The sequence below is a fragment of the Candidozyma duobushaemuli genome (genome assembly GCF_002926085.2).
Source record: "Candidozyma duobushaemuli strain B09383 chromosome Unknown B_B09383, whole genome shotgun sequence".
NCBI lineage: Eukaryota > Fungi > Ascomycota > Pichiomycetes > Serinales > Metschnikowiaceae > Candidozyma > Candidozyma duobushaemuli.
The window spans coordinates 875,921-900,360 of record NW_020289895.1 but is presented as its reverse complement, the minus strand read 5'-3'; the positions used below and the strand labels follow the sequence as shown (position 1 = coordinate 900,360).

The 24,440-nt window shown below is 49.1% G+C and overlaps 9 protein-coding genes across 9 annotated transcripts; 6 read left to right on the top strand and 3 right to left on the bottom strand. All coding sequences in view use genetic code 12, as the record gives it.

Moving 5' to 3' along the window:
* Positions 1-213: 213 nt before the first annotated feature.
* Positions 214-2,013, top strand: NOT5 (CCR4-NOT core subunit; the record flags this gene model as incomplete). Its single annotated transcript, XM_025480399.1, has 1 exon — positions 214-2,013. The coding sequence occupies one exon, from the start codon at positions 214-216 to the stop codon at positions 2,011-2,013; it is 1,800 nt and encodes a 599-aa protein (XP_025334699.1).
* Positions 2,014-2,971: 958 nt separating this feature from the next.
* OPY2 (Opy2p) lies at positions 2,972-4,156 on the top strand (the record flags this gene model as incomplete). Its single annotated transcript, XM_025480398.1, has 1 exon — positions 2,972-4,156. One exon carries the CDS (start codon positions 2,972-2,974, stop codon positions 4,154-4,156), a length of 1,185 nt encoding a protein of 394 aa, XP_025334698.1.
* Positions 4,157-5,848: 1,692 nt separating this feature from the next.
* Positions 5,849-7,877, top strand: TKL1 (transketolase; the record flags this gene model as incomplete). The annotated part of the gene is made up of 2 exons (XM_025480397.1): positions 5,849-5,924; positions 5,956-7,877. The coding sequence occupies 2 exons, from the start codon at positions 5,849-5,851 to the stop codon at positions 7,875-7,877; spliced, it is 1,998 nt and encodes a 665-aa protein (XP_025334697.1).
* Positions 7,878-8,089: 212 nt separating this feature from the next.
* ADH2 (alcohol dehydrogenase) lies at positions 8,090-9,136 on the bottom strand (the record flags this gene model as incomplete). The annotated part of the gene is made up of 1 exon (XM_025480396.1): positions 8,090-9,136. One exon carries the CDS (start codon positions 9,134-9,136, stop codon positions 8,090-8,092), a length of 1,047 nt encoding a protein of 348 aa, XP_025334696.1.
* Positions 9,137-9,803: 667 nt separating this feature from the next.
* On the bottom strand, positions 9,804-10,330 carry CXQ87_001873 (uncharacterized protein; the record flags this gene model as incomplete). Its single annotated transcript, XM_025480395.1, has 2 exons — positions 9,804-10,181; positions 10,226-10,330. The coding sequence occupies 2 exons, from the start codon at positions 10,328-10,330 to the stop codon at positions 9,804-9,806; spliced, it is 483 nt and encodes a 160-aa protein (XP_025334695.1).
* Positions 10,331-10,995: 665 nt separating this feature from the next.
* On the bottom strand, positions 10,996-13,442 carry OLE1 (stearoyl-CoA 9-desaturase; the record flags this gene model as incomplete). The annotated part of the gene is made up of 2 exons (XM_025480394.1): positions 10,996-11,146; positions 11,998-13,442. The coding sequence occupies 2 exons, from the start codon at positions 13,440-13,442 to the stop codon at positions 10,996-10,998; spliced, it is 1,596 nt and encodes a 531-aa protein (XP_025334694.1).
* Positions 13,443-16,481: 3,039 nt separating this feature from the next.
* On the top strand, positions 16,482-18,023 carry SDS24 (Sds24p; the record flags this gene model as incomplete). Its single annotated transcript, XM_025480393.1, has 1 exon — positions 16,482-18,023. One exon carries the CDS (start codon positions 16,482-16,484, stop codon positions 18,021-18,023), a length of 1,542 nt encoding a protein of 513 aa, XP_025334693.1.
* Positions 18,024-18,535: 512 nt separating this feature from the next.
* Positions 18,536-19,912, top strand: TEF2 (translation elongation factor EF-1 alpha; the record flags this gene model as incomplete). The annotated part of the gene is made up of 1 exon (XM_025480392.1): positions 18,536-19,912. One exon carries the CDS (start codon positions 18,536-18,538, stop codon positions 19,910-19,912), a length of 1,377 nt encoding a protein of 458 aa, XP_025334692.1.
* Positions 19,913-20,869: 957 nt separating this feature from the next.
* GCV2 (glycine decarboxylase subunit P) lies at positions 20,870-23,941 on the top strand (the record flags this gene model as incomplete). Its single annotated transcript, XM_025480391.1, has 1 exon — positions 20,870-23,941. The coding sequence occupies one exon, from the start codon at positions 20,870-20,872 to the stop codon at positions 23,939-23,941; it is 3,072 nt and encodes a 1,023-aa protein (XP_025334691.1).
* Between the last annotated feature and the right edge of the window lie 499 nt (positions 23,942-24,440).

The window sequence follows — 24,440 nt, the reverse complement described above, 5'->3', positions numbered from 1 at the left end:
AGACGTGTTGTACGTCCTCAACGAGAAATCTACAGTAACCAATAAAGCCAGTTTTAAAACTAAACAATGAATTTTATTTCTTAAAGAGATATGATTATAGAATCCAAGGTCTACGAAAGATATGGAAGAAATCTGGGTCTATAATGTGGTCGTGCGATACCCAAGACATCAAATGTCCACTAGCGAGGTTTGACCGCTTCATTCTAGCACACCATGAGTTCTAGAAAACTACAACAGGAGTGCGACAAGCTCCAAAAGAAAATTGTCGAAGGATTGCAGATATTTGACGACATTCATGACAAAATTTCCGCTACCGACAATGCGAGTCAGAAAGAGAGACTCGAAGGTGACTTGAGGAAAGAAATCAAGAAGTTACAACGTTCCCGTGACCAGGTGAAGCAATGGCTAGGTGACAGTTCTGTCAAGCTCGATAAGAACCTATTACAGGATAGCCGAAGCAAGATTGAGAACGCTATGGAACGATTCAAAGAGGTGGAGAGAGTGAGCAAAATGAAGCAATTCTCAAACGAAGGTTTGGAAATGCAAACGAAACTCGGGGCTTCTGATGTGGATGAGGCAAAGAAGAACGAGGCTTCGCGTTACGTGACTGACGTTCTTGAAGAGTTGGCCAGACAAAACGAACTTTTAAGTGGAGAGCTAAGTACGTTCTCTGGTAAGAAGAAGCTGGGCAACGCCCAACTGGCGATCGACGACTTGAACCAGAAGATCGACAGAAACAACATGCATATTGGTAAGCTCGAACTGGTGCTTCATAACTTGACCAACGAGCAGCTAAAGCCCGAAAGGATAGACGATATCAAGGACGACTTAGACTATTATGTGGAGAACAACCAGGCGCCCGATTTCATTGAGTATGATGAGTTTTATGAGGCACTAGAACTTGAAGAGGGTCCTGAAAGCTTCCCTGCCGCTTCACTCCCAACCACTGCCCAGGAGGAGAAGGAGCCTGAAAAGGTGGAAAAGATCGAAAAGCCCAAGGAGAAGGAAACTCCAAAGGAGCCTCAGCCGAGGAGCCCGGCAAAGAAGGAAAACAGTCATTCTCTGGCAGCTCCTCCTGCGCCAGTGTCTGCACCTAGTTCCTCCTCTGCTACTACCGCATCACTGAGCCATACGCAGCCTCTCACAGCGCCAGCCAAGCCACCCACTGGTTCTGGTCCTTCCGCTGCTGCTCTTGCGCTGGCACGTGCTCCTCCTCCAGGTCTTGGGTCCTCCAAGTCGGGCAGCCCAGCTCCTCTGGCTAGTGCACCCAAAACCAGTGCTGAGGAGCTTAAAAAGAGGGTTATTACATCTCAGGCTAGTGCTCCAGCGGCTCCAGCCTCTGGTCTCACAGCCGCTGCTGTGCTCTCTGGTGCCATGAACAACCAGGGGTCGCCAGCTTTGTCTAATGTCGCCACCTCGACTGCTGGATCCACTGCAAGAGCACCATCTGAAGCTCTGCCTTCGTTGCCAGCAGCACTCACGCAAGAGTCAAAGTACATGAGCGAGGCAGCCTCGCGGGTGAATGCCATTGCACAGAACAGATTAGCGAACCCATTGCCGTTCCTGGCGATCAGCCAACTCTTGGAGTCTTCCTTGCTCAATTGTCCCGATTCCTCTGATGCAGAGAGGCCTCGTCAATATAACCCACAGAACGTGCATCCGCTGTCGGTGGACTACCCTCAGGAACCTATGTTTGAGCTCAACTCGGCTAAAATCATGTCCAAGTTCGACAACGACACGCTATTTTTCTGTTTCTACTACAGCGAGGGCCAGGACGATCTTGCGAAGTACAACGCTGCTCGCGAGTTGAGCAGGCGAGGCTGGGTGTTCAACTCGGAAACGAAGCAGTGGTTTTCGAAAGACGAGAAGGCCAAGAGCCGTTCTGTGTCTTTGGCTCCAGGCGAGGAAGTGGAGCGTGGTGAAAGCTACAAGTACTTTGACTACCAGAGCAGCTGGTTGATCCGCCGCAAAGACAACTTTAGCTTCAAGAAGGAGTTGCAGGAGACGTTTTAGGAGAGCATCGAAGAAGGGTGATTCATGACGTGCATAGCGAACGGCAACGTTTACGAAGAATACAGGTAATACAGAGATAAAGTGTAGAAGTATGGGACGCGTGAAGCAGACGACTGTATAAATGTGTTCCTGAAAATACCGGTAAAAAAGCTGGTATGCGGTCGACGAGCGTGTTATTGTTATAAAGCCGCTTGAGTATTTTTAGCACAAGTCAATTCAGAACGGTTTTTCAAAAATTCAATCCTTCAGTAACAAAATTGATACGGTTTGGTAACTGCAAGGCTTAATCCTTTATTTTTCGGCTGTGGACTTTACATTTCGTTCTTTAACAGGTACTAGTGGGGGCACTTGGACCATTTGAACTCAAGGGATGGGCATGGCACAAAACCGTGCCTAGGACCGGAAGCCGCAAAACGAAAACGGATATCTTAGAAAAATTTCTATAAAAAGCCACAAATTCGACGTTTTGAGATCCCGGTTTTTTTCATAAGTCTTGACATTTGAATTCTTAATTCTTTTTTTTTTTTTTTTTTTCTGTCCCCCTTCTGCCTCACCTGAATCTAGATCAGTGAGAAGCGGCTTAGCCAAGCTGCCTGGAGAAAGGAAGATCAAAAGTGAGAAAAAGTCGTCTCCTACTCCAAGTTTCTTTCGAGACGTCGTCGTGAAACCCACTGTTCGTGACAAACCCCGTTTTCAATTTTTTCATATCGGGATCCTGCAAATCTCCAGATCTGTTGAACTGAACTTAACCCGTCGGAAATACGATCCACGGGCCTCTCAGATCTGACAGAAAGTATAGGCACGAAACGACGCCTCCAAAGCTAAACTCAAATCCCGCTCTAAAGCTTGCTTCAGGGCATAAACAAATAAAGCATCAAAACGCCCTGGATTCTGACACCTCAGAATCAGAGAAACCATATATAAGTTTCCCCAAGGGCATCATCTCGAATACACCCTGATGTCCCTAAGACCACGTGCTACATCAACCGATAAGTCGAGCCTGACAGGTTCGGACGGCTGTTTGGTGTGTCCATCCAGCATAGACCCTTGTCCATCGTGTCCCGCCAACCAGGTATGTCATCAGATATCACGAACATGTGACCAGTGCCCCAAAAATGTCTGTGTGGACAGCTCCAGGCTGTCATCTGGCGGAGGAACGCCTGTGGGTGGTATCGTGGGAGGTGTTGTTGGCGGTGTGGTGGTGCTAGCGCTAATACTAGGTGGCTTGTGGTACTACAAGAAGGTGTACCGCAAGAAACACCCTATGTTGGAGGACGACTTGGCCATGGATGATTACAAGACAGATATTGAAGATCTGGATACTCGCTCACCACGTAACACTTTATCCAGTGGAGAAATGGAAGGTGCTGCAGCAGCAAGGCCAGTTAGACCCCAAGCCAGAAGAACGGACTCCAACAACTCCCTCAAAAAGAACCACAGAGTTTCCTCATATGAATCTTTTATGCGTCCTCAAGCAAGATACGCTCGTCGTGGTGGTGCCCTGGCGAGAGGCCGTGCCAGAGGCCAGGCCCAGAACAGAAACTTGCTGCCATATGGAGACAACGACTCATCGAAGAGAAACTCTATTGCAACCACCATCTCAACCACCAACGCATCCAACATTTTACCTGTGGCATACATTCCAGGTGTCACGGTGAGACCTACTAAGAACAACACTCGCTCGATATATTCCTATGAGTCTGACTCGATATTCTCCGACATAAACACCATTGAGAATGCGTCCATCATTGCTGAAAGAACAGGTCAGCTGAAACTGGCGACCATGACGGCCATCAGAGCGCAACCGAAGCTCGTTAATGTTGCTCGAATAGAGGAAGGTGATGAGGAAGAAGAAGAAGACGAGGAGGAGCATAACACAACGTGGAACTCCAACAAGGACTCCATCGTTACCAACACGCGGGTCGTGAACGAGCTGACGAACACGCTAGACCACAACAGCGATAGCGACGTCGATCTGGATGTAGATCTGGACATTGGCGAGATTAACCGAGCTACAAGTGTGAGGCGACCCGAGGGTCAGGTGGTGGCACCACCACAAATATTGATCGACGGCGACCTCGAGCAGGATGACCTGAGCGCTGGCTCGTTCATCTTGGACATTGGAAAAGGTCCCCAAGTATGAGGACCATGCATGTACTGATAAAGCATAACATTATGATAGTGACTGCGTTGTAGCGGATTGTGAACTAAATTTTCTCAAGCGAGAATATCTAACGTGAATCAATGAGTCTTGATCACCTAATTACTATTCATCTTATTAATTGGAGAGAATTACTCAGAACGGAAATTAGCAACCCCAACAGTTTGACGTGTTAACATATTCATCAAAAGATTTCAAACAACTTAAAAAGTGAAATGTTTTTAGTCTTTTTATTCCAATCCACTCGGCCCTTTCGGAAAATCCGAATGGTTTTGTTAATTAGAGTTTGAGAAAGCTTCATCTAAAAAAAAATGTCGATCTGAAGTCCTCAAGACATCATTAAATTCACCTCACTCATAGCCTAAAACAGAACAATTCAATGTCCTCTAAATGCAGCAATTAAATCGTGTTCTTCACATATCTCAACTATATCCACATTTTGCAGCCAAATCTGCCGGACGCATGTCGACCACCTTAGTACACACCAAAAGGCGTCTCCCTACGTTTCAACTTCAAGGCACTCTCAACACAAAATCTAAATCACACAACTCGAATTATGAAATCCTGCTTGTGCAACTAGATTAGTGTACCTTGAATGGTGTCCTAATCTAATTATTGTCCCTCTCGACCTTCGCCCTACATCTCGCGTTTTTCATTCCAGGACCCTTTTTCACTAGAACACCTTCCCGAAGGTTCGATTTTGACCCACGCTGCATTGCTTCCAACTTACATGTCTATACTTGCTATCAGATCATCGATCCACTTTGGCGCAGATGCGATCGCCATGGGCTGGCCAAGTCCGAAACACGAACATCTCTATCTGCAGGAAATCTGGCACTTCACTAACCACCGTAATCTAAAAATTTGATCGATTTTACGTTTCCCCCGAATCCCCCACGGTTCTCCAGTGTCGTCGGACTTCCGAGGGTAGATACCACCGGTGCGCACCGGCCCGGTCGTCTAGCACCCACGATACTTAGTCAGCGTGCATTCAGGCCAGAGAGACAATCAGATGGGTGGATCACGTGAAAGGCCCCTAGCCTTGGCCAGGCCTTGTCCAACGTCATATCGAGGGTTTTCGAGGAATTGGGGTTCTTAAGTGCAAGAACGAGGGCCTCTTTCGGTGCTCTTTCAGAGGGAGTACCTGAGACACCCAAAGGCGTACTGCAGGTAGTGTAAATCCAACAGTTTTCAGCGGAACGGCTTGATCCACCAAAATGGGCGGTATCCAGATATTCTTTTCAGATTTGGGTTCCTTAAAGCTCGCTGATTCTCCAGATACCCTTAGACGACTACAAAACTGCAATTTTGTCCGGATCATTCGAGGCCTGATCGCTATAATGTAAGCTGGTGTACAGGTCTTTTCCAACGTCGCTCAACGACCCGCTTCACCGAATCCGCATGTGTCAAGCTGAATTAGTAGAATTTACCGTGGATTCTTTTTCGGTCAGCTCCAATACCATCATAGAAAGCCTTGATTTGCCAAAACAGTCCTCCTGTGGTCCACACCGTAGAACAACCGGCTCGCTACCACCGGTGTACTGCTCTTTCACCCCCGGTGCACCCCCGGTTACCCTCGTAGCAAAGCCGTCGCCCATGCCCAATATAAAAATCCCACTACTCGCACCGAAGTTCGAACTCTCCATTTTTTTAAATCAACACTAATTCCACGTGATGACTGACATTGACCAATTGTGTATCTCCACCATCCGTCTTCTCTCTGTTGACGCCGTCTCCAAGGCCAACTCCGGTCACCCCGGTGCCCCTTGGGTTTGGCCCAGTTGCCCACGCTTTGTGGCAGCAAATGAAGTTTGACCCAAAGAACCCTCACTGGGCCAACAGAGACAGATTTGTGCTTTCCAACGGTCACGCCTGTGCCTTGCTTTACTCCTTGTTGCACTTGTACGGCTTCGACATGTCCATTGACGACTTGAAGCAGTTTAGACAGTTGAACTCTAAGACCCCAGGTCACCCAGAGACCCACGATGTTCCAGGTGTTGAGGTCACCACTGGTCCTTTGGGTCAGGGTATCTCCAACGCTGTTGGTTTGGCCATTGCCCAGAAGCAGTTTGCTGCTACTTACAACAAGGACGACCTCGCCTTGGCTGACTCGTACACCTACGCTTTCTTGGGTGACGGTTGTCTTCAGGAGGGTGTTGCCTCCGAGTCTTCTTCCCTCGCCGGCCACTTGCAATTGAACAACTTGATTGCTTTCTGGGACGACAACCACATCTCTATTGATGGTAACACCAACTGTGCCTTCACTGAGAACGTCACCGAGAGATACAAGGCTTACGGCTGGCACATCATTGAGATTCCTCACGGTGACACCGACTTGGGTGCCGTCAAGGACGCCATTGAGGAGGCCAAGAAGGCTGACAAGCCAACTTTGGTGAGATTGACCACCACCATTGGTTTCGGTTCCAAGCAGGCCGGTACCGGTTCTGTCCACGGTGCTCCATTGAAGGCTGACGATGTCAAGCAGTTGAAGGAGGGAATGGGCTTCGACCCAGAGAAGTCCTTCGTTGTCCCAACCGAGGTCTACGAGCACTACCAGAAGCACGTTGGCGAGAACCAGAAGATCTACAGAGAGTGGCAAGCCAAACTTGAAACCTACAAGAAGAAGTACCCTAAGGAGGGTGCTGAAGTCCAGAGAAGATTTGACAACAAGTTGCCAGAGAACTGGGCTGACGCTTTGCCAACCTACACTGCTGACGACAAGCCTTTGGCCACCAGAAAGTTGTCCGAGAACGTCTTGAACGCCATCTTGCCAATTGTCCCTGAGATCATTGGTGGTTCCGCTGACTTGACCGGTTCCAACTTGACCAGAGGTGCCGACTCTGTCGACTTCCAGCCTCCAAACACCGGCTTGGGTGACTACTCTGGTCGTTACATCAGATACGGTGTCAGAGAGCACGGTATGGGTGCCATCATGAACGGTATTGCCGCTTACGGTGCCAACTACAAGAACTACGGTGGTACTTTCTTGAACTTCGTTTCCTACGCTGCTGGTGCCGTCAGATTGGCTGCCTTGTCCCACCTCCCAGTCACCTGGGTCGCTACCCACGACTCCATTGGTTTGGGTGAGGACGGTCCTACTCACCAGCCTATCGAGACCTTGGCTTGGTTGAGAGCTACTCCAAACATCTCTGTCTGGAGACCAGCTGACGGTAACGAGGTGTCTGCTGCTTACAAGAGCGCCATCGAGTCCACCTCCACTCCTCACGTCTTGGCTTTGACCAGACAGAACTTGCCTCAGTTGGCTGGCTCTTCTATCGAGAAGGCCTCCAAGGGTGCTTACACCATCCACGCCGCTGAGAACCCAGACTTGATCATTGTCTCTTCTGGTTCCGAGGTTTCCATCTCTATTGACGCTGCCAAGAAGTTGGCTGAGGCTAACATCAAGACCAGCGTTGTCTCCGTCGCTGACTTCCACACCTTTGACCAGCAGACCAGAGACTACCAGTTGTCTGTGTTGCCAGATGGTGTCCCAATCTTGTCCGTTGAGGTCTTGTCCACCTTCGGTTGGTCTAAGTACTCTCACGAGCAGTTTGGTATCAACAGATTCGGTGCTTCTGGTAAGGGTGACGATCTTTACAAGTTCTTCGAGTTCACCCCAGAGGGTATTGCCGACAGAGCTGCTAAGACTGTCCAGTTCTGGAAGGGTAAGCCAATCCTTTCTCCATTGAACCGCGCTTTCTAAGCCATATAGATTGTGTGAAATAAATATTGACTATGAAGATATCAAGTAGTTCGCGACGCACTGATCAATCTGATAAGGCGCCTGGTTGATAGGGTTTGCCAGGACAGGCAACACAAATTATTTACATTCACTTCTCGCTAGATTTCTACAAGCTTATTAAATAAACTGTTCTGTAATTTTAATACACTGTCATAACGGACAAGCAAGCCTGCTTACTTGGAGGTGTCAACGACGTACCTACCCAAGATCTTACCAGCCTTCATCAACTCGTAGATGCTTGCCAACTCGGACAAGCCAACCACCTTGATGGGGCACTTGATCAAACCTCTGGAGAAGAAATCAATGGCCTCAGCGGAGTCAGCTCTGTTACCCACGTAAGAGCCCTTGATGCTGACGGACTTGACAACCGAGTCGAAAACAGAGGCAGCCACCTTGGCACCAGCTGGCAAACCAACAAGCACAACGGTACCTGTGGATCTGACGTACTCGACAGACTGCTGCATAGCGGCTTCAGAGACCGAGACGTTGATCACACCGTGAGGACCACCGTTGGTGATCTTCACAACCTCAGCAGGAACATCCTTGACCTTGGTGAAGTCCACAAAAGCTTCGGCACCCAAGCCCTTGGCAAAGTCCTCCTTTCCTTCACCACCATCGATACCCAAGACTCTGTAACCCATGGCCTTAGCGTACTGAATAGCCAACGAACCCAAGCCGCCTGCGGCACCGGAAATGGCGACCCACTGGCCAGCCCTCAAGTTGGCGGTCTTCAAAGCCTTGTAGACAGTGATACCAGCACACAAAATTGGAGCAGCGGTAGCCAAGTCGGTGCCCTTGGGGATATGGGCAGCGTGGATGGCATCGGCGGTAGCATACTGCTGGAAAGAACCATCATGGGTGTAACCAGACAAGTCAGCAGAAGCACAGTTGGACTCGTTAGTAGTCTGACAGAACTCACAAGAGTTACAAGAAGAGTTCAACCACTTGATACCGGCGTAGTCACCAATCTCCCATCCCTTGACGTTGTCACCCATTGCAACGACGACACCAGCGCCCTCGTGGCCACCTACCAATGGCAACTTCGTTGGCAATGGCCAGTCACCCTGCCAGGCGTGCAAGTCGGTGTGGCAGACACCGGAGTATTTAACGTTGATCAACAACTCAGTTGGCTTGGGGGTTGGGACTGGGATGTCCTTGTACTGCAAAGGACCACCGTTGGTCTCGAAGATAACAGCTTTTTGGGTTTTTGGGACAGACATTGCGATTGACTGATTTGATTGTTTGGTGATGGACTTGAATGTCGAGAATCGAAGGGTCTCTTATAGTTCGAGGTTTGTGGGGTACTCGAAGGTCCGGTCTCGGGCTTTGAGCTGAAACATAGATTACAGCGACACGGAGGAGACATGTAGGTGCATAACGCCGAGCTCCTCCAGTAAGCCTCAGGACCACTCCACATGGTGGAAGCCCGAATTTCAGCATGGAGGGGGATTGGCTGCGAGAAGCCTAATACCGAGCCCCCGCAGGTGTTAAACTGACTAACAGCGAAGCAGACGATTAAAGTCAAAACGATTCAAGGAGCTTCCCGAAATGCGTAATTACCATGCTGGCGTCGGCTCGTGGCTGAGGGTGGTTCAAACAGCGAGCACCGTGTGAGCTTAACACCGAGTCGCCCTGCTCACCCTCTTAGGGGTACAAAATGTCAAAAACCCAAGTTATGGCCGAGATAGCATAGCCTAGTTGTTGGGATACCTGCGGTAACAATGGTCAAACACCGGTGCCATTGGCCCTTTTGGGGCCTTTTGTGGGGAGTTCCAGGGGCAGAAAGTGTATGGTTCCTGCCAGCTGGGGTTTCAGGCTTTATATACCCCCCATCCGACACCTCTCAGGTTATACCCTGGAAGTCACCGATCTGTTTGAGTTTCAACTTTACGAAAGAAGCTCACGTGGCTCGAGAGGGTACCGTGGCTCCCAGCGGTCGTTTTGCATGAAGTCACGTAGGGTTGTAGACTTGGTTTGAAGTATAGGGTGCCCACTGACAACCCTCAAGAACTTCTCGAGGCCTTGCCTTCTGTTCTCTATATTGACGTCGTTGAAACGATTCAGGCTGAGAAGAATCTTACCAGGCAAAGGTGGGATAACTACTCTCAGCGTTTCCAGGTCGAGAATCTTCCGGAAAGCGACAAAGTCACTGTACCGTCTACGAACCCTAGATTGTCTCTTTTTGAACGCTGGAATGTTTGTTCGGCACACTATCTCGTAGTCGGTGTAGGGGTCCTTGCTGTAGTGTGTCTGTGGATTACGAACCTGGTGTTAGACGAGCTGGACTATACTCACAAGTGGATACATACTTCGACTTCAAGGAAGTTCTCAGGTTCGCCGTAGATGTCGTCGAACGACTGCTCCTTGTGTTTATCTTTGAGGACCTCACTGATTGGCTGGAATGGCTTGGACATTGCTTGCTGGGTGTACTTTGAATATGGTTCTTGGTGGTAGTAGCTGGGAACGTGGCTCAATGCAGGCCTCTGCCGCCGAGAAAGGTGGCTACATTAGATCCGGGGTAGTTGAGGGGGGTTAGGAGTCAGGGGTTTTAGTGGATTAGTATTGTGAAATGTGGGGAGAGGGTTTTAGAGTTAATTTTTTATGGATCGGATGGTTTTTTCAAGGAGAGTGGTGAAGTTTGACGATTCGCAGCCAGTGGAGTAAGTTGGGAAAGTTTCCGTATTTCTCGCGAGAATCGGGCTATAGTGTGAACTGTGTTAGCGTAGAAAAATGGGACGACGGTGGTTTTGCAAGAATCAAAATGTTCATCCATTAGGCGACTTACATTAGAAGAAGTTGACTGTCCAACTTTCACAGCTATTGAATTGTGGAGATTTTGGCACCGGGAGGACTCTTGCAATATAGTAAGGCAGCTGCGACCTATTAATGCACCGATTCTCCGCGTTCAACCATGGTCCCACATCAAAACGAATGTCAAATCGTAAGAGCCAAGTTGCCCAACGTGCAACGATGAATTAAGTCATGACCCTTCAACTTGGGCCCCCCATCTACAACTTTGTCCCCCCATCTACAACTTTGTCATCATTCTATCGTAAATTATTGTACATGCATAAATAGTCTAAAGGTAGGCGGCGTTCAACTTTGGAACATTGTGGGCCCTGTTGGAGTAGCCAATAACGACATGGGGCCAGCCCAAGAAGAAACCAACACCGATTCCCCATTGTATAACTGCTGGGACACGTCTCATGTAGTTTTGAAGCATGGAGGTTCTTGGAAGCATTATTGTTGTGATTATTGTTGTTTTTGTTATTGATGAAGATGAATTATTCAGAAAGTTTATGGCATTTATATACTGGGATCCTGGGCTGGTGGTGCCAGGAAGTGGTCATATTGGGTGCAAAAAATCGCACCACAGAGCTGCAGCCGTGCCAGCAAATCTCCTGACAAGGCTAGGCGGCACTCTAGGTTTGGGAAAGACACACAGGGGAAAGTAGGCTCATAATTCAAAATTTAAGGCAAAAAACACCACATACCTCTTGCACTATCACAGAATTACAAAAAAAATTTCAAAATCCTCGAATACTATCATTTCATTTTGTGTAGCTCTCGAGGGTCTGCGTGGAAGCTTCTATGCTCGGGCGGACTTTTTCGGGTCGCACCGATCGAACCATTTTCCACACTGCTGTAGATCAGGCTTTTAGGAAATAACCTGATGTGTGGTGTTACACTGACGGCTGTAAGCGGGTGCATTTTATTTGAGTCATTGAGATCGGAAGAATGTGGGATATTGCATTGTTGTGATTGGCTGGGGTACATTATGGTTGGTACTAGTGCACGGGGACATCGGCATATTGTGGATGAAATGAGTGAAAATTACCATCATGCTGGGGACCTAAAAGAGGAATAGGCATATACAAGTGATCTTCTTCCATCATTAAGAAGATTTGTTCATCACTCGTTCCTTCACATCCCCAGATCTTCAGCATGAGTGATCATCGGTAGCCCCATTCTGAGATATGCATTTTCCCGCCCATCATGCCATCTACATCTATAATATCTTATTCCTTAATTCAACCCTATATATGTCCTAGTGTATCATATAACGCCCATGGAGATCTACGTCTCCTTCTTAGCAAGCATCTCTTCTTGCAAGTCAAATGTGTTGCCGTTGACCTCAGTGTCCTTGATAACGGCAACTCTCATGGTAGCCAACAAGTTGTGAGCGGCGTTGGAGTGGGCGTAGACATGGCCGTTGAAAGCCTTGGTAGCGTCCTTCCCGAGAGAAGCTCTGACCAAAGCCTGGCCACCTGGGTGTTCCTTGATAAAGTTCTTAACGTTGTGAACAATGCCCGAAATAATGAGAAGACCCTCCTTCTTGGCAATCTCGTTAAAGTGTGCCATGTCCCAGACAGGCAATTGAGAAACCTCGGCACCCCAGTTCAACTGAGCCTTCATCTTGTTGAGCTTCTTCTGCTGCTGCTGGAACAAACCTTGCTCAATGGCATTCTGAGAGAAAGTCTTGAGGTTCCATGCAAGGCCAAGCTTGGAAAGAGCCAAGATGGTCAACTTGGTTGGGTCGTACTGGTACCACTTCAAAGCGTTTCTGTAGTCAGATGGGAACTCGTGGTGGAAGTTGTGGTAGCCCTCACCGAAGGTGACGAAAGCGGTCAAGACGTGGTCTCTAGGGGTTCTTCTATCATCAAAAGGTTGGGTACCAATCCAGTGAGCCAAGGAGTTGACACAGAAGGTAACCTGCTGAATGAAGAAGTACTTGAGAATACCGGCGTAGACGAAGCCACCGTAGAAGTCGCCCCAACCGAGACCGGCAACCAAGGTTGGCAAACCGACAGCGGCAGCGAGCATGACCATAAGGTAGTGACGATGCTGGAAAACGACGATAGGGTCCAGAGTCAAGTCGGAGATGTCAGCTCTGGCTCTGTTCTTTGGGTTAGCCTTGGTCAACATCCAGCCCATGTGGGAGTACCAGAAACCTTGACGAGCGTCATATGGGTCTCTGTTTGTGTCGGTGTATCTGTGGTGAACTCTGTGAGAGTGGCCCCACCACTTGATGGAACCCTGAACGGCACCGGCACCAAAGAAGGCAAAGAAAGCTCTAGGAGCCCAGTGGGCGTCGTAGGCCTTGTGCGAGTACAAACGATGGTAACCGGCGGTGATAGAAATACCGGAAAAGCAGTACAAGACAAGGGCAAGAGCCACGGTCTTCAACTGGGGAGGAGCGGTGTAGGCGGACCACATGCCAAAGGCTGGGATGGCCACCACCAAGGCAAAGTTCAACCAGTTGATGTGCTCGTGCCAGTTGGACAAAGTCCATGGCTTGTCCGAGATATGCTGCTGCTTGGACCATTTCTTACGCTCGGCCTCGTCCTTCTCGTAGAAAGTCTTGGAATCGGAGGCAAGCTGCTCGGCAGTAACATTGACCAAGGACTTGGTACCCATCAACTTACCGCCCAAACCGGCGGCGACGATTCTTGGGGTTTTCTTGTTAGTGCCTGCAGCGAGAGCATTAAGCGACGTGATGTCCACGGCATCCAACTGATCAGCCATGATTGAGTTAGATTTAGCTTAGAGGTACGTGGATGTGAAATTTAGGGGGCAGCTAAGAGCCTTTAAATGGGTGCGAGCAGGCGGAAAAAGAAAAAGCGCCTGCGAACAATAATCGGGATTGTCTGCAGGCCGCAGGTGTGAAAGATACGTTTTTTGGGTAAAGCAGGCCGCTCCTGGACGAGGTTCAGGACAAATGGCTGGACGAGCGGAAGTTGAAGGAATGGGTTTCTTTTGCGTGAAGAAGCCTCTTTTTATGCCAGATGGCCCCAGTGATTCTCCGGTTGCCCCGTGGGATGCTCTATAATATTGCATCACAAATAGGTCCCCTATGTAGCGCTGCGTCCATGTGCGTTGACAGGAACTCCAGAAATCTGTGGATAGACCGTGCGCCAATTAGGACGACAAGAAAGAAAAGGCTGAGTTTTGCGATCTACAATGATTTTGCAACAAGGGAGGATTTCCGAGGCCCAGGCTGGTTTGTATTCCTGGACTATGCATAATCGAAAAAGTCGGGCAGGATTTGGCTGTGGCGCTAATTGTTGGGCCGCGCATCCGATAAGGTGACAGAGTCAGATAAGAGCATGAAGGGCTGTGGACAAGGAGACGAGTTTCTGATGAATTGCAAACGCTGAAAAGCAATTGAAGAGCAATTGCATCAGAAGGCACCACACCTAGTGATACGCATCTCGCTCTATTGCGGAATAGGTGCCTCGGACCTCCTTGTGCAGAGTAACAAACGGTCCGAGGCTGTAGCCCCAGGCAGGAACACAAAGCGAGTGTGTAGGGGCTGATTGGGGCGACCTTGTCCTGCCCCTGACCGGCAGAGCCTTTGCTTTTTGGACTTTGATGCTTTTTTGAAGTCTAGAAATGTAATTGGTAAAGATGTAGTCTAGAAGGGATGTAATTTGAATTAGGGGACGGGATCTAGGCTATGGCTGATTAGGTCGCGGAAGGCCCATGAAATATTCAGATGTTCGCGAGATCTCGAGATGGGATGACGAGGTGGCATTGGCCATCGGTGGCAAGGATTCCCACTTTTTTTTGTTTTTCGATTGATTTTCTTGGTAGCCCATTTAGCAATGGATTTGGAAAATTGCCTTTTTTGCCCGTCTGGACGGACCCTCGCAGTGGCGCATTATCAGAGGCTCAAGCAGCAACCGGACTCTTCCGGTTCGCAACCATCGCTCCGAGGCCAGGGTCCTGATTTCGGGACCACTCCGATGGTCATCTCATGAATTGGTCTCCTAACTTTTTTTACATTTTTTCTACAGCTTTTCGAAGATATTCTTTTCGTTGAATTCCTTGCTGATATTGTCGGCGCTGTGAATGGCTCGCTCTCGGACGGCTGGATAATGGAGACGCAGGGTGGTCTAATCAGATCTGGGAAAGGTTTCAACAAAGACGAAAAAGCGGTAACGTTGCAGGCGCCATGCGCAATTCTCGGAACTGATCGAGGTGTGGAGTTAAGGAGGTGGAGTTGATGATGGTTTAGATAGGCGGTGGTTGAGTAGAGGTGACAAGGAAGAAGAGGAAGAGGGGGTCGGAAATCAACGAAATTGACCCATTGAGCCCAATTGATGCCAAATCGAGAGAAAAAGTCGTTTTCTGTTGGCCCAGGGCCAAACGGCTGTGGCACTATTGTGGTTGTTGATCTTTGCGTTTTGCTCTCTAAAGCGGAGTCCATTGAAAAAGTCCGCTTTCTCATTCAACCCTGCTGGACCACGGGGCCATCCAATAGGGTGCCGACCAATTAGGAATGTTATAAGAGACGACCCGAGAGCAGCAATGCCCCACCCAAAACACCCACTACCAAAATTTCCCAATTTCCCAGCCTCGTATAGACCAAAAATGCACTAAACTTTAAAACCCATCCTGCCTAATTTGCTCATCGAGGCCCTGGGTGCAAATCGGGTGACATGAACATGCCACATTCCCAACATCGTTTCCCCAGACCCACCCCGGATAAATGGTCACAGGTTTTCAGCTCGAGCCAATTACGTCAACCCAGGTAATCCAAAAAAGTGCCCACGCTTACTATTGCTCGGCAACGGCTACATGTCATGAATCAGATGATGCGACATGCACCTACGCCCAAAGTTTCACAACACCCATGAATCGCCGCCATGCTGAATCCCTGGAGCTCTGAAAAGCTCAAGCTTTTCGGTCACAAAATCAAAATTCGTCACACCATACGAATAGTCTTTGCTCCCAGGATCCCTGAACCCCCCGAAATAGGGGCTTCGTCGACCCCTCCGTACCAGTGAGCCTCCGAGGAAGCACACCAAGCGACAGGAACCAAGGCTGAAAAATCCGAAATTTGCCATTTTTCGATCGATTCGCCAAGCTCCGTCGCCCTCGGCTCAAACGTCAAAAGTTGGCGAAAATGGCACCATTTGGGTAGCCGCATCGCTTTCGCAGCCAGCACTGACCTACATTGGAAAAGCCCGGCCCAGGCAGATTTAGGTCTTGGATTCTTGGATTCTTGGAATCGGGAACAGATCCAATTTCAGCGGTTTGGGCCGGAACTCAACCCCGACGCCTCCAAAGGTGGCCATTTTCCGATGACTATTTCTACAAATTCTTCTTTTTTTTTTATTCTCCCTCCAACTCTCCTTTTTTTTTTTTCAGCTCGCTGCTCAGACCACTGGCCCCGCACAAGGCTTAAATTTGTGTATTGGGTTTCTCACCCTCAGCGATAGTAGCCTCACCGGTTTGCCTCCAGTGACTTTTCTCACGTTCTCACTTCCCCATCTTTCCAAACAACCACGACAATTCTCCATACAAAACTCGTTTTCAATTGAACCAACGCCATCCTTTGTTCAGGCATCCTTCATTGATAACGCAAACAGCTCAAATACTCCGCTGAGTCTGTAGGTTTGACGCTAGCAACTAGTCACTCAAACCTCCTTCAGCAACCACCCTTTGAGAACAGAACATCGTCTTGAAAGCTGAACGCCATTATTCCCGTTCTATAATTGACCCCGCTTGTGGTCATAACCCTCATACGAAAGAATCCAAGGTCGTCCCTCTCCATACTCAATGTCCTTCCAAAGATCGCCCCTGTCGCCTCACCAGGCTAACCAGCAGCTCCACCAGCCCTTGGCCGGTCACGCATCCAGTGGCTCGGTATCCAGAAAACACTCCATTGTGGAGATGTTGCTGTCGCCACCACCGCTTCCTCAGGATGGCCACCTGGCGCTGGTTGACGAGTTCTCCTTGTCCAGAAACACCTCTGTATCTTCCAGAGCCCTGTCAGTGTTTCAGGCCGGCGGAGCGGCTCGTAACGATTGGCCTGATGTGATCTTGGCCGACTTGGCCGAGTCCAACAAGCTCGTGGCCATCAACAGAACATACTCCGTCCAGAAGGCCTTTGAGACCTTGATTTCACACAATTTGACCTCCTTGCCTGTGCTGTGCACGGCAGACTCCTCGGACTTGTCCAATTGCTTGTCATTCGACTACCTGGACTTGAACACCTACCTATTGATGATCATGAACAAGATCGCCATCAGCGACTTGTGTGTAGATGACATTCCCGACGAGCATGGCGACCCCCATGCCTTGACACCAGCCCAGAAGCACGAGAAGCTCCACCAGTTAGTGGCTAAGGCCAAGAAAGGCGAGGAGGTCCCTGTGGACTTCATCGTGAGATTGCACCCTAAAACACCCTTTGTGAGACTCAAGGACGGAGAATCATTATTCAGAGCGGTAGAGGCTTTTGGAAACGGTGTTCATCGTGTTGCAATTGTCGATAGTGCTAACAAAATCACCGGTATCCTTTCTCAGAGAAGAACAATTCGTTTCCTTTGGGAGAACGCCAGACGCTTCCCATCACTTGAATTCTTACTCAATTCGTCCTTGCAGGACTTGAAGATCGGCTCTACAGCACCTATAACAATTCAGGGCGATCAGCCTTTGATTGAAGCATTGCAGAAAATGTTCGACGAAAGAGTCTCTTCCCTTGCGGTCATTGACAAGAACAAGTCCTTAGTGGGTAACATTTCCATTGTCGACGTGAAAAACGTCTCTTCAACCAAGAACTCACACTTGTTATTTAAGCCAGTCACCAATTTCATCTCCTACAACTTGTCCCAAAAAGGCATTGAGCGTGGCCAAGATCAATTCCCCATTTTTCACGTCAGTCAGCAGAGCTCTTTGGGCCGCGTAATTGCTAAGTTGGTTGCTACAGAGTCACACAGATTATGGATTGTGGAGAACAGAGGTTCCCATCTAGGTTCTGCTTCTGGACCTCCAAGTACGGTTGAGGCTGCTCTCTCAAATGAAGGCATCCAACCCGAAAGTGGACGCCCCGGCAAGCTCGTGGGTGTTGTTACATTGACTGACATCTTGGGTTTATTTGCCCAGCACAAGTCAGGCATCAAGATCGATCCTCAGACGGCTAGAAACCACAGAAGACGCTCATCCACGTCTACTACCAGACTGTCGATTGAGAGCTCTCACCTCCCGTCAGTCAACACCACGTCATCCACACCATCATCGCAACCACATCTTCAACCAAACCAGGACATGTTCAGAAAGAACTACCAGACTGGGCAGAGAGAAAGTGCTTTCGAACAGTAGGGTTTGCAGCCACTGATTGCATGGCAGCGACCTGCACAATGATTATACCTATGTTCCCAGAGGTGGCACGGGCTAGTCTCTGGAGCATTGACCTTGCATGCTAAGTCATAATACATGGTTACATAACTTAACAGCCCTTGCCTAATGTTGGCAATGATACCAGTGAAGGCATCAGGGCTCGCGCCCGCACCATCTGGCACGTGTCCCCACCCGGGTGGTTTCCTGGCTTGCTGATAACGGTAACCTTACCTAGCTGTTTTCAAGTTTGATTCGGTGTAAAATGGTTAATAACAAAAAAGCTTATATTGGGTTAAACTTTTCAGCAAAACGGTCCTATAGAATGTAGTAAATCGCAGCACGTAGCGTAAAGACAGTCCCAATGAGGGGTTACCCGGCGCCGCAAAAATTTTCCCACCTTACTGCTACCGCCATCAGCGCTCATATATAAGGCGCACTCTGGAAAAAAATTTCCCCCTTTTGATCTTTTTCTGTATCACCTCACTAAAACAAAAATGGGTAAAGAGAAGCAGCACGTTAACTTGGTTGTCATTGGTCACGTCGACTCTGGTAAGTCCACCACCACCGGTCACTTGATTTACAAGTGTGGTGGTATCGACAAGAGAACCATCGAGAAGTTCGAGAAGGAGGCCGCCGAGTTGGGTAAGGGTTCTTTCAAGTACGCTTGGGTTTTGGACAAATTGAAGGCTGAGCGTGAGAGAGGTATCACTATCGACATTGCTTTGTGGAAGTTCGAGACCCCTAAGTACCACGTCACCGTCATTGACGCTCCAGGTCACAGAGATTTCATCAAGAACATGATCACTGGTACTTCCCAGGCTGACTGTGCTATCTTGATTATCGCTGGTGGTGTTGGTGAGTTCGAGGCTGGTATCTCCAAGGATGGTCAGACCAGAGAGCACGCTTTGCTTGCTTACACCTTGGGTGTCAAGCAGTTGATTGTTGCTATCAACAAGATGGACTCCGTCAAGTGGGACAAGAACAGATACGATGAGATTGTCAAGGAGACCTCTAACTTCGTCAAGAAGGTTGGTTACAACCCTAAGACTGTTCCATTCGTGCCAATCTCTGGTTGGAACGGTGACAACATGATCTTGGCTTCTACCAACTGTGACTGGTACAAGGGTTGGGAGAAGGAGACCAAGGCCGGTAAGTCCACCGGTAAGACCTTGTTGGAGGCCATTGACGCCATTGACCCACCAACCAGACCAACCGACAAGCCATTGAGATTGCCATTGCAGGATGTCTACAAGATCGGTGGTATCGGAACTGTGCCAGTCGGTAGAGTTGAGACCGGTGTCATCAAGGCCGGTATGGTTGTTACCTTCGCCCCAGCTGGTGTCACCACTGAGGTCAAGTCTGTTGAGATGCACCACGAGCAGTTGGCTGAGGGTGTCCCAGGTGACAACGTTGGTTTCAACGTCAAGAACGTTTCCGTTAAGGAGATCAGAAGAGGTAACGTCTGTGGTGACTCCAAGAACGACCCACCAAAGGGTGCTGAGTCTTTCACCGCCCAGGTTATTGTCTTGAACCACCCTGGTCAGATCTCTTCTGGTTACTCTCCAGTGTTGGACTGTCACACTGCCCACATTGCCTGTAAGTTCGACACCTTGATTGAGAAGATCGACAGAAGAACCGGTAAGAAGTTGGAGGAGGAGCCTAAGTTCATCAAGTCTGGTGACGCTGCCATTGTTAAGATGGTTCCATCCAAGCCAATGTGTGTTGAGCCTTTCACCGACTACCCACCATTGGGTAGATTCGCTGTCAGAGACATGAGACAGACTGTTGCTGTCGGTGTCATCAAGGCTGTCGAGAAGTCCGACAAGGCTGGTAAGGTCACCAAGGCTGCCCAGAAGGCTGCTAAGAAATAAGCTAGTTTCAACTGAGTGTCATTGAAATATTATAATTTAGCTTGAAGAGTTGTAGAATCGTAGAGATCGATAGGCGACGGTTTACCGTTCGGCTTATATGTGATATGGGAGATATGAGAGAGTCAGCCGCAGATTACCCCATATTTTAGAGCTAAGGACTCATAGGGAACCCTATCATACAAATGATTGATCAAGATGGCAAATCTCGAAGCATATTTAGTTTTATCGACAAAACTTCGAATTTCTGAGTTCTGACTCTGTATACTAAAAAAGAAATTCCCCAGCCGAGGCTTGAGATAAGAAAAAACGATCGCGATGCCCCGGGATTTTTCACAGGCCAGGCGTTGGGACAATGCAATGGAGTCAAGCACTGAGCTTATTGAATCACGCGATCTAGGAAATTAGATTTCAGTAGTGAAGTGGGAAGAAAAAGAAAAATGGCTTCTTTGAGAAAATGCAGTTTGTTCAGAAGCGGCGCTACCGGTTGGACTCGGTTAGGTCGATTTGGACTCTGATGGATGCGATTTTTCAGGGTTCATCGAGGAAGTGCCAGTGATTTGTGATGGGAAGCACGTAAAATTTTGATTTGATGTATTGATTCGTAGACGGCTTGAGCTCCTGATTTCAATTCTACCCAAAGTTTTTTTACAATTCGTTGACGTACCACAAAGTCATCGACTCTTGGAGAAAAACAGCTGCAGCTGCCTCACTGACCCATCCTGACTGCGGCAGCACTGCTACACTGGAAAACCCATCAACAACAACAAAAATCAGAGATCAAACGAATCCAATAAAGAACTCACATCCTCTTCACTTATACCCTTCTCTATTAAATCAGAAAATCGCCTCGGTGGGTGCCCGGTGGTATGTGTCGGAGTCACCGCCGCGCCTGACTCTGCTCGGCCCAGAGGTATATAAACGGCTACTTCCCAGAATTCAGATTTCGACAAATTCAGCATGTTTAGAGCCAGAGCCGTGGTACGTGCAGCCAGACCGCTCCAGCTCCGCCTCAGAGCCGCTCCCAGAGCACCCGTGGCCGCCTATATCAGCAGATCTCTTGCTACGGCTAACACCCTGAGTGCCAACTACCAGCAGGTGCACAATCCAGCCAAAGAAGGTCCAACGTATGGCGAGTTGGACACTTTTGCAAGAAGACACTTTGGTCCCACCCCAGACAATGTTGCCCACATGCTCAAGTCGCTTGGGTACAAGGACATGGACGAGTTTCTCACTGCTCTGATTCCCCCACACGTTTTGGTGAAGAGACCCTTGAAGGTGCTGCCCCAGGAGGGTTACACTGAGCAGCAGATGCTCAAGCACTTGCACGATCTTGCAGGCAAAAACCGAATTGCCAAGTCTTTCATTGGTAAGGGCTACCACGGTACCATCGTTCCTCCAGTGATCCAGCGTAATCTCTTGGAGCTGCCTGAGTGGTACACCTCCTACACTCCATACCAGCCTGAAATCTCTCAGGGCCGTTTGGAGTCTTTGCTCAACTACCAGACCATGGTTTCGTCCTTGACGGGCTTGGATATCGCTAATGCTTCGCTTTTGGATGAAGGTACTGCTGCTGCTGAGGCCATGGCCATGTCTTTTGTGAACCTGCGTTCGAAAAAGAGAAAGTACGTTGTGGACTCGAAATTGCACCCCCAGTCCTTGGACGTGATTGAGTCTCGTGCCAACAACCTCGGTGTTGAGGTTGTGGTGCTTCCATTGACCACCGAGGAGGGTGTTGCTCAGCTTGAGAAGATTGGCCTGGAGGTCTGTGGTGCTTTGGTCCAGTACCCGGCCACCGATGGTTCTCTTCACAACTTCTCCAAGATCGGTGAAATTGTCCACAAGAACAAGGGCCTTTTCGCCATGGCTACTGACCTTCTTGCCTTGACGGTGTTGAAGCCTCCAGCAGAGTTTGGTGCCGACATCGCCTTGGGTAACTCCCAGAGATTCGGTGTTCCATTCGGCTACGGTGGTCCACACGCTGCTTTCTTTGCAACCACACAGAAGTTCTCCAGAAAGGTGCCAGGCAGAATTGTCGGTGTTTCCAAGGACAGACTCAACAAGCCTGCTCTCAGATTGGCTTTGCAGACCCGTGAGCAGCACATCAAGAGAGAGAAGGCTACTTCCAACATTTGTACTGCCCAGGCTCTTTTGGCTAACATGGCTGCCATGTACGCTGTGTACCATGGACCTGCTGGTCTCAAGAACATTGCTTCTCGTGTGTACGGCTACACCACTGTTCTTGCTGAGGCTATCAAATCCTCTCCACACAAGCTTCTCAACGACTCGTGGTTCGACACTTTGTCTGTGGAGGTCAATGGCAGTGCCGATGCCTTGTTGAAGGAGGCCTTGGACAAGTACAACATCAACCTTTTCAAGGCTGGCGAGTCGTCTGTTTCCATTGCTTTGGACGAGACCGTCACCAAGAGCGACCTCGAGGGTTTGGTGGCTCTTTTCACAGGTAAGCCAGCTCAGCTTCCCGAGAACCTCCCAGAGATTCCACAGAGCCTTCTCAGAACCGACGAGATCCTCCCCAACGAGGTTTTCAACCAGCACCACTCTGAAACCGCCATGTTGAGATACCTCCACTTGTTGCAGTCCAAGGACTTGTCGTTGGCCAACTCCATGATCCCATTGGGCTCGTGCACCATGAAGTTGAACGCTACTGTTGAAATGCAGAGCTTGTCGATGCCGGGTTTCGCCTTGATCCACCCCTTTGCACCTACCGACCAGGCCCAGGGCTACAAGGAGTTGATTTCCGAGTTTGAGCACGATTTGAACGACATCACCGGTTTCGCAGCCACCACCTTGATGCCCAACTCCGGTGCCCAAGGCGAATACACTGGTCTTTCGTTGATCCGCCAGTACCACAAGGCCAACGGCGACTACGAAAAACGTAACATCTGTTTGATTCCTGTTTCTGCCCACGGCACCAACCCTGCCAGTGCTGCCATGTGTGGTCTCAAGGTGGTCCCCGTCAAGTGTCTTGATAACGGTTCCATCGACATTGCCGACCTCAAGGACAAGGCCGAGAAGCACAAGGATAACCTCTGCTCTATCATGATCACCTACCCATCCACCTACGGTTTGTTTGAGCCTGGTGTCAGAGAGGCCATTGACACTGTTCATTCGCACGGTGGTTTGGTCTACTTGGATGGTGCCAACATGAACGCACAGGTTGGTCTTACCTCTCCAGGCGACTTGGGTGCTGATGTGTGTCACTTGAACATCCACAAGACTTTTGCCTTGTCCCACGGTGGTGGTGGTCCAGGTCAGGGTCCTGTCTGTGTTGCTGAAAGACTTGTTCCATACTTGCCAAAGCACCACTTTGTGGACACCCCCCACGCCACAGCTGAGTCTATCCAGGCTGTGAACTCTGCTCCATTCGGTTCTGCTGCTGTCATTCCAGTTTCCTACTCGTACATCAAGATGCTTGGCTCCAAGGGTCTTCCTTACGCTTCCGCTCTTGCCATGCTCAACGCCAACTACATGCTTCACCGGTTGAAGGACCAGTTCGAGGTGTTGTTCGTGGACCCCAGAGCCACCAAGGAACAGGGCACCAAGCACTGTGCTCACGAGTTCATCATCGACTTGCGTGAATTCAAGAGCGTTGGTGTCGAGGCCATTGACGTTGCTAAGCGTTTGCAGGACTACGGCTTCCATGCTCCTACCATGTCTTTCCCAGTTGCCGGCACTCTTATGATCGAGCCCACCGAGTCTGAGAACTTGGAGGAGCTTGACCGTTTTGTTGAGTCCATGTTGCTGATCAGAAAGGAGATTGACGCTTACGCCAAGGGCGAGTCCCACGGCCAGGTTTTGAAGAATGCTCCTCACTCTCTTGCCGACATTGTTTCCACACCCCAGGAGGAGTGGGAGGCTCGTGGCTACACCAGAGAGCAGGCTGCTTACCCATTGCCTTTCTTGAAGACACAGAAATGCTGGCCTACGGTGGCCCGTTTGGACGATGCCTTTGGTGACATGAACTTGCTCTGCACCTGTCCATCTGTCGAGGAGGTTGCCAACGAAAACTAGTTTGTACAATAGATCACAATAGAGTGTAATAGGGACGGAAATGTAGGTGACATCGGTGGTTTGAAGCTATTTGGTTACTTGTAATTGGTTACAGCAAAATCAAGGCATTTATGAACTTTATTCATGGAGAAGATTCATGGCAATTGAATCATGGATTTCTTGATTACGATCAGCGAATTTCACTAGAATCCAGGAGGCTTACGACAATCGAATAAGAATGATTTCAGCCTTGCGGTATTCCAGAATCCTTCTTCATATGTGAAACATGGTGGCTTAAGGATTGGCAATGTCGTTGATCTTCAAAGCATGCAAGGCAAAATATGCTTCTCAGCTTAATTGAAGAAACTCCCGACAAAGGAATCGAGAGCATTTTCGTACAATGCATTCGTTAAATCAGATTTTGACGAGGTCACTGGCCCCAACCTCTCAAAAGATCTATGTCCAAAAAGATAAACCAGAGACATTGATCGACAAAGCAAATCGGCAATCTTTTCTGTAA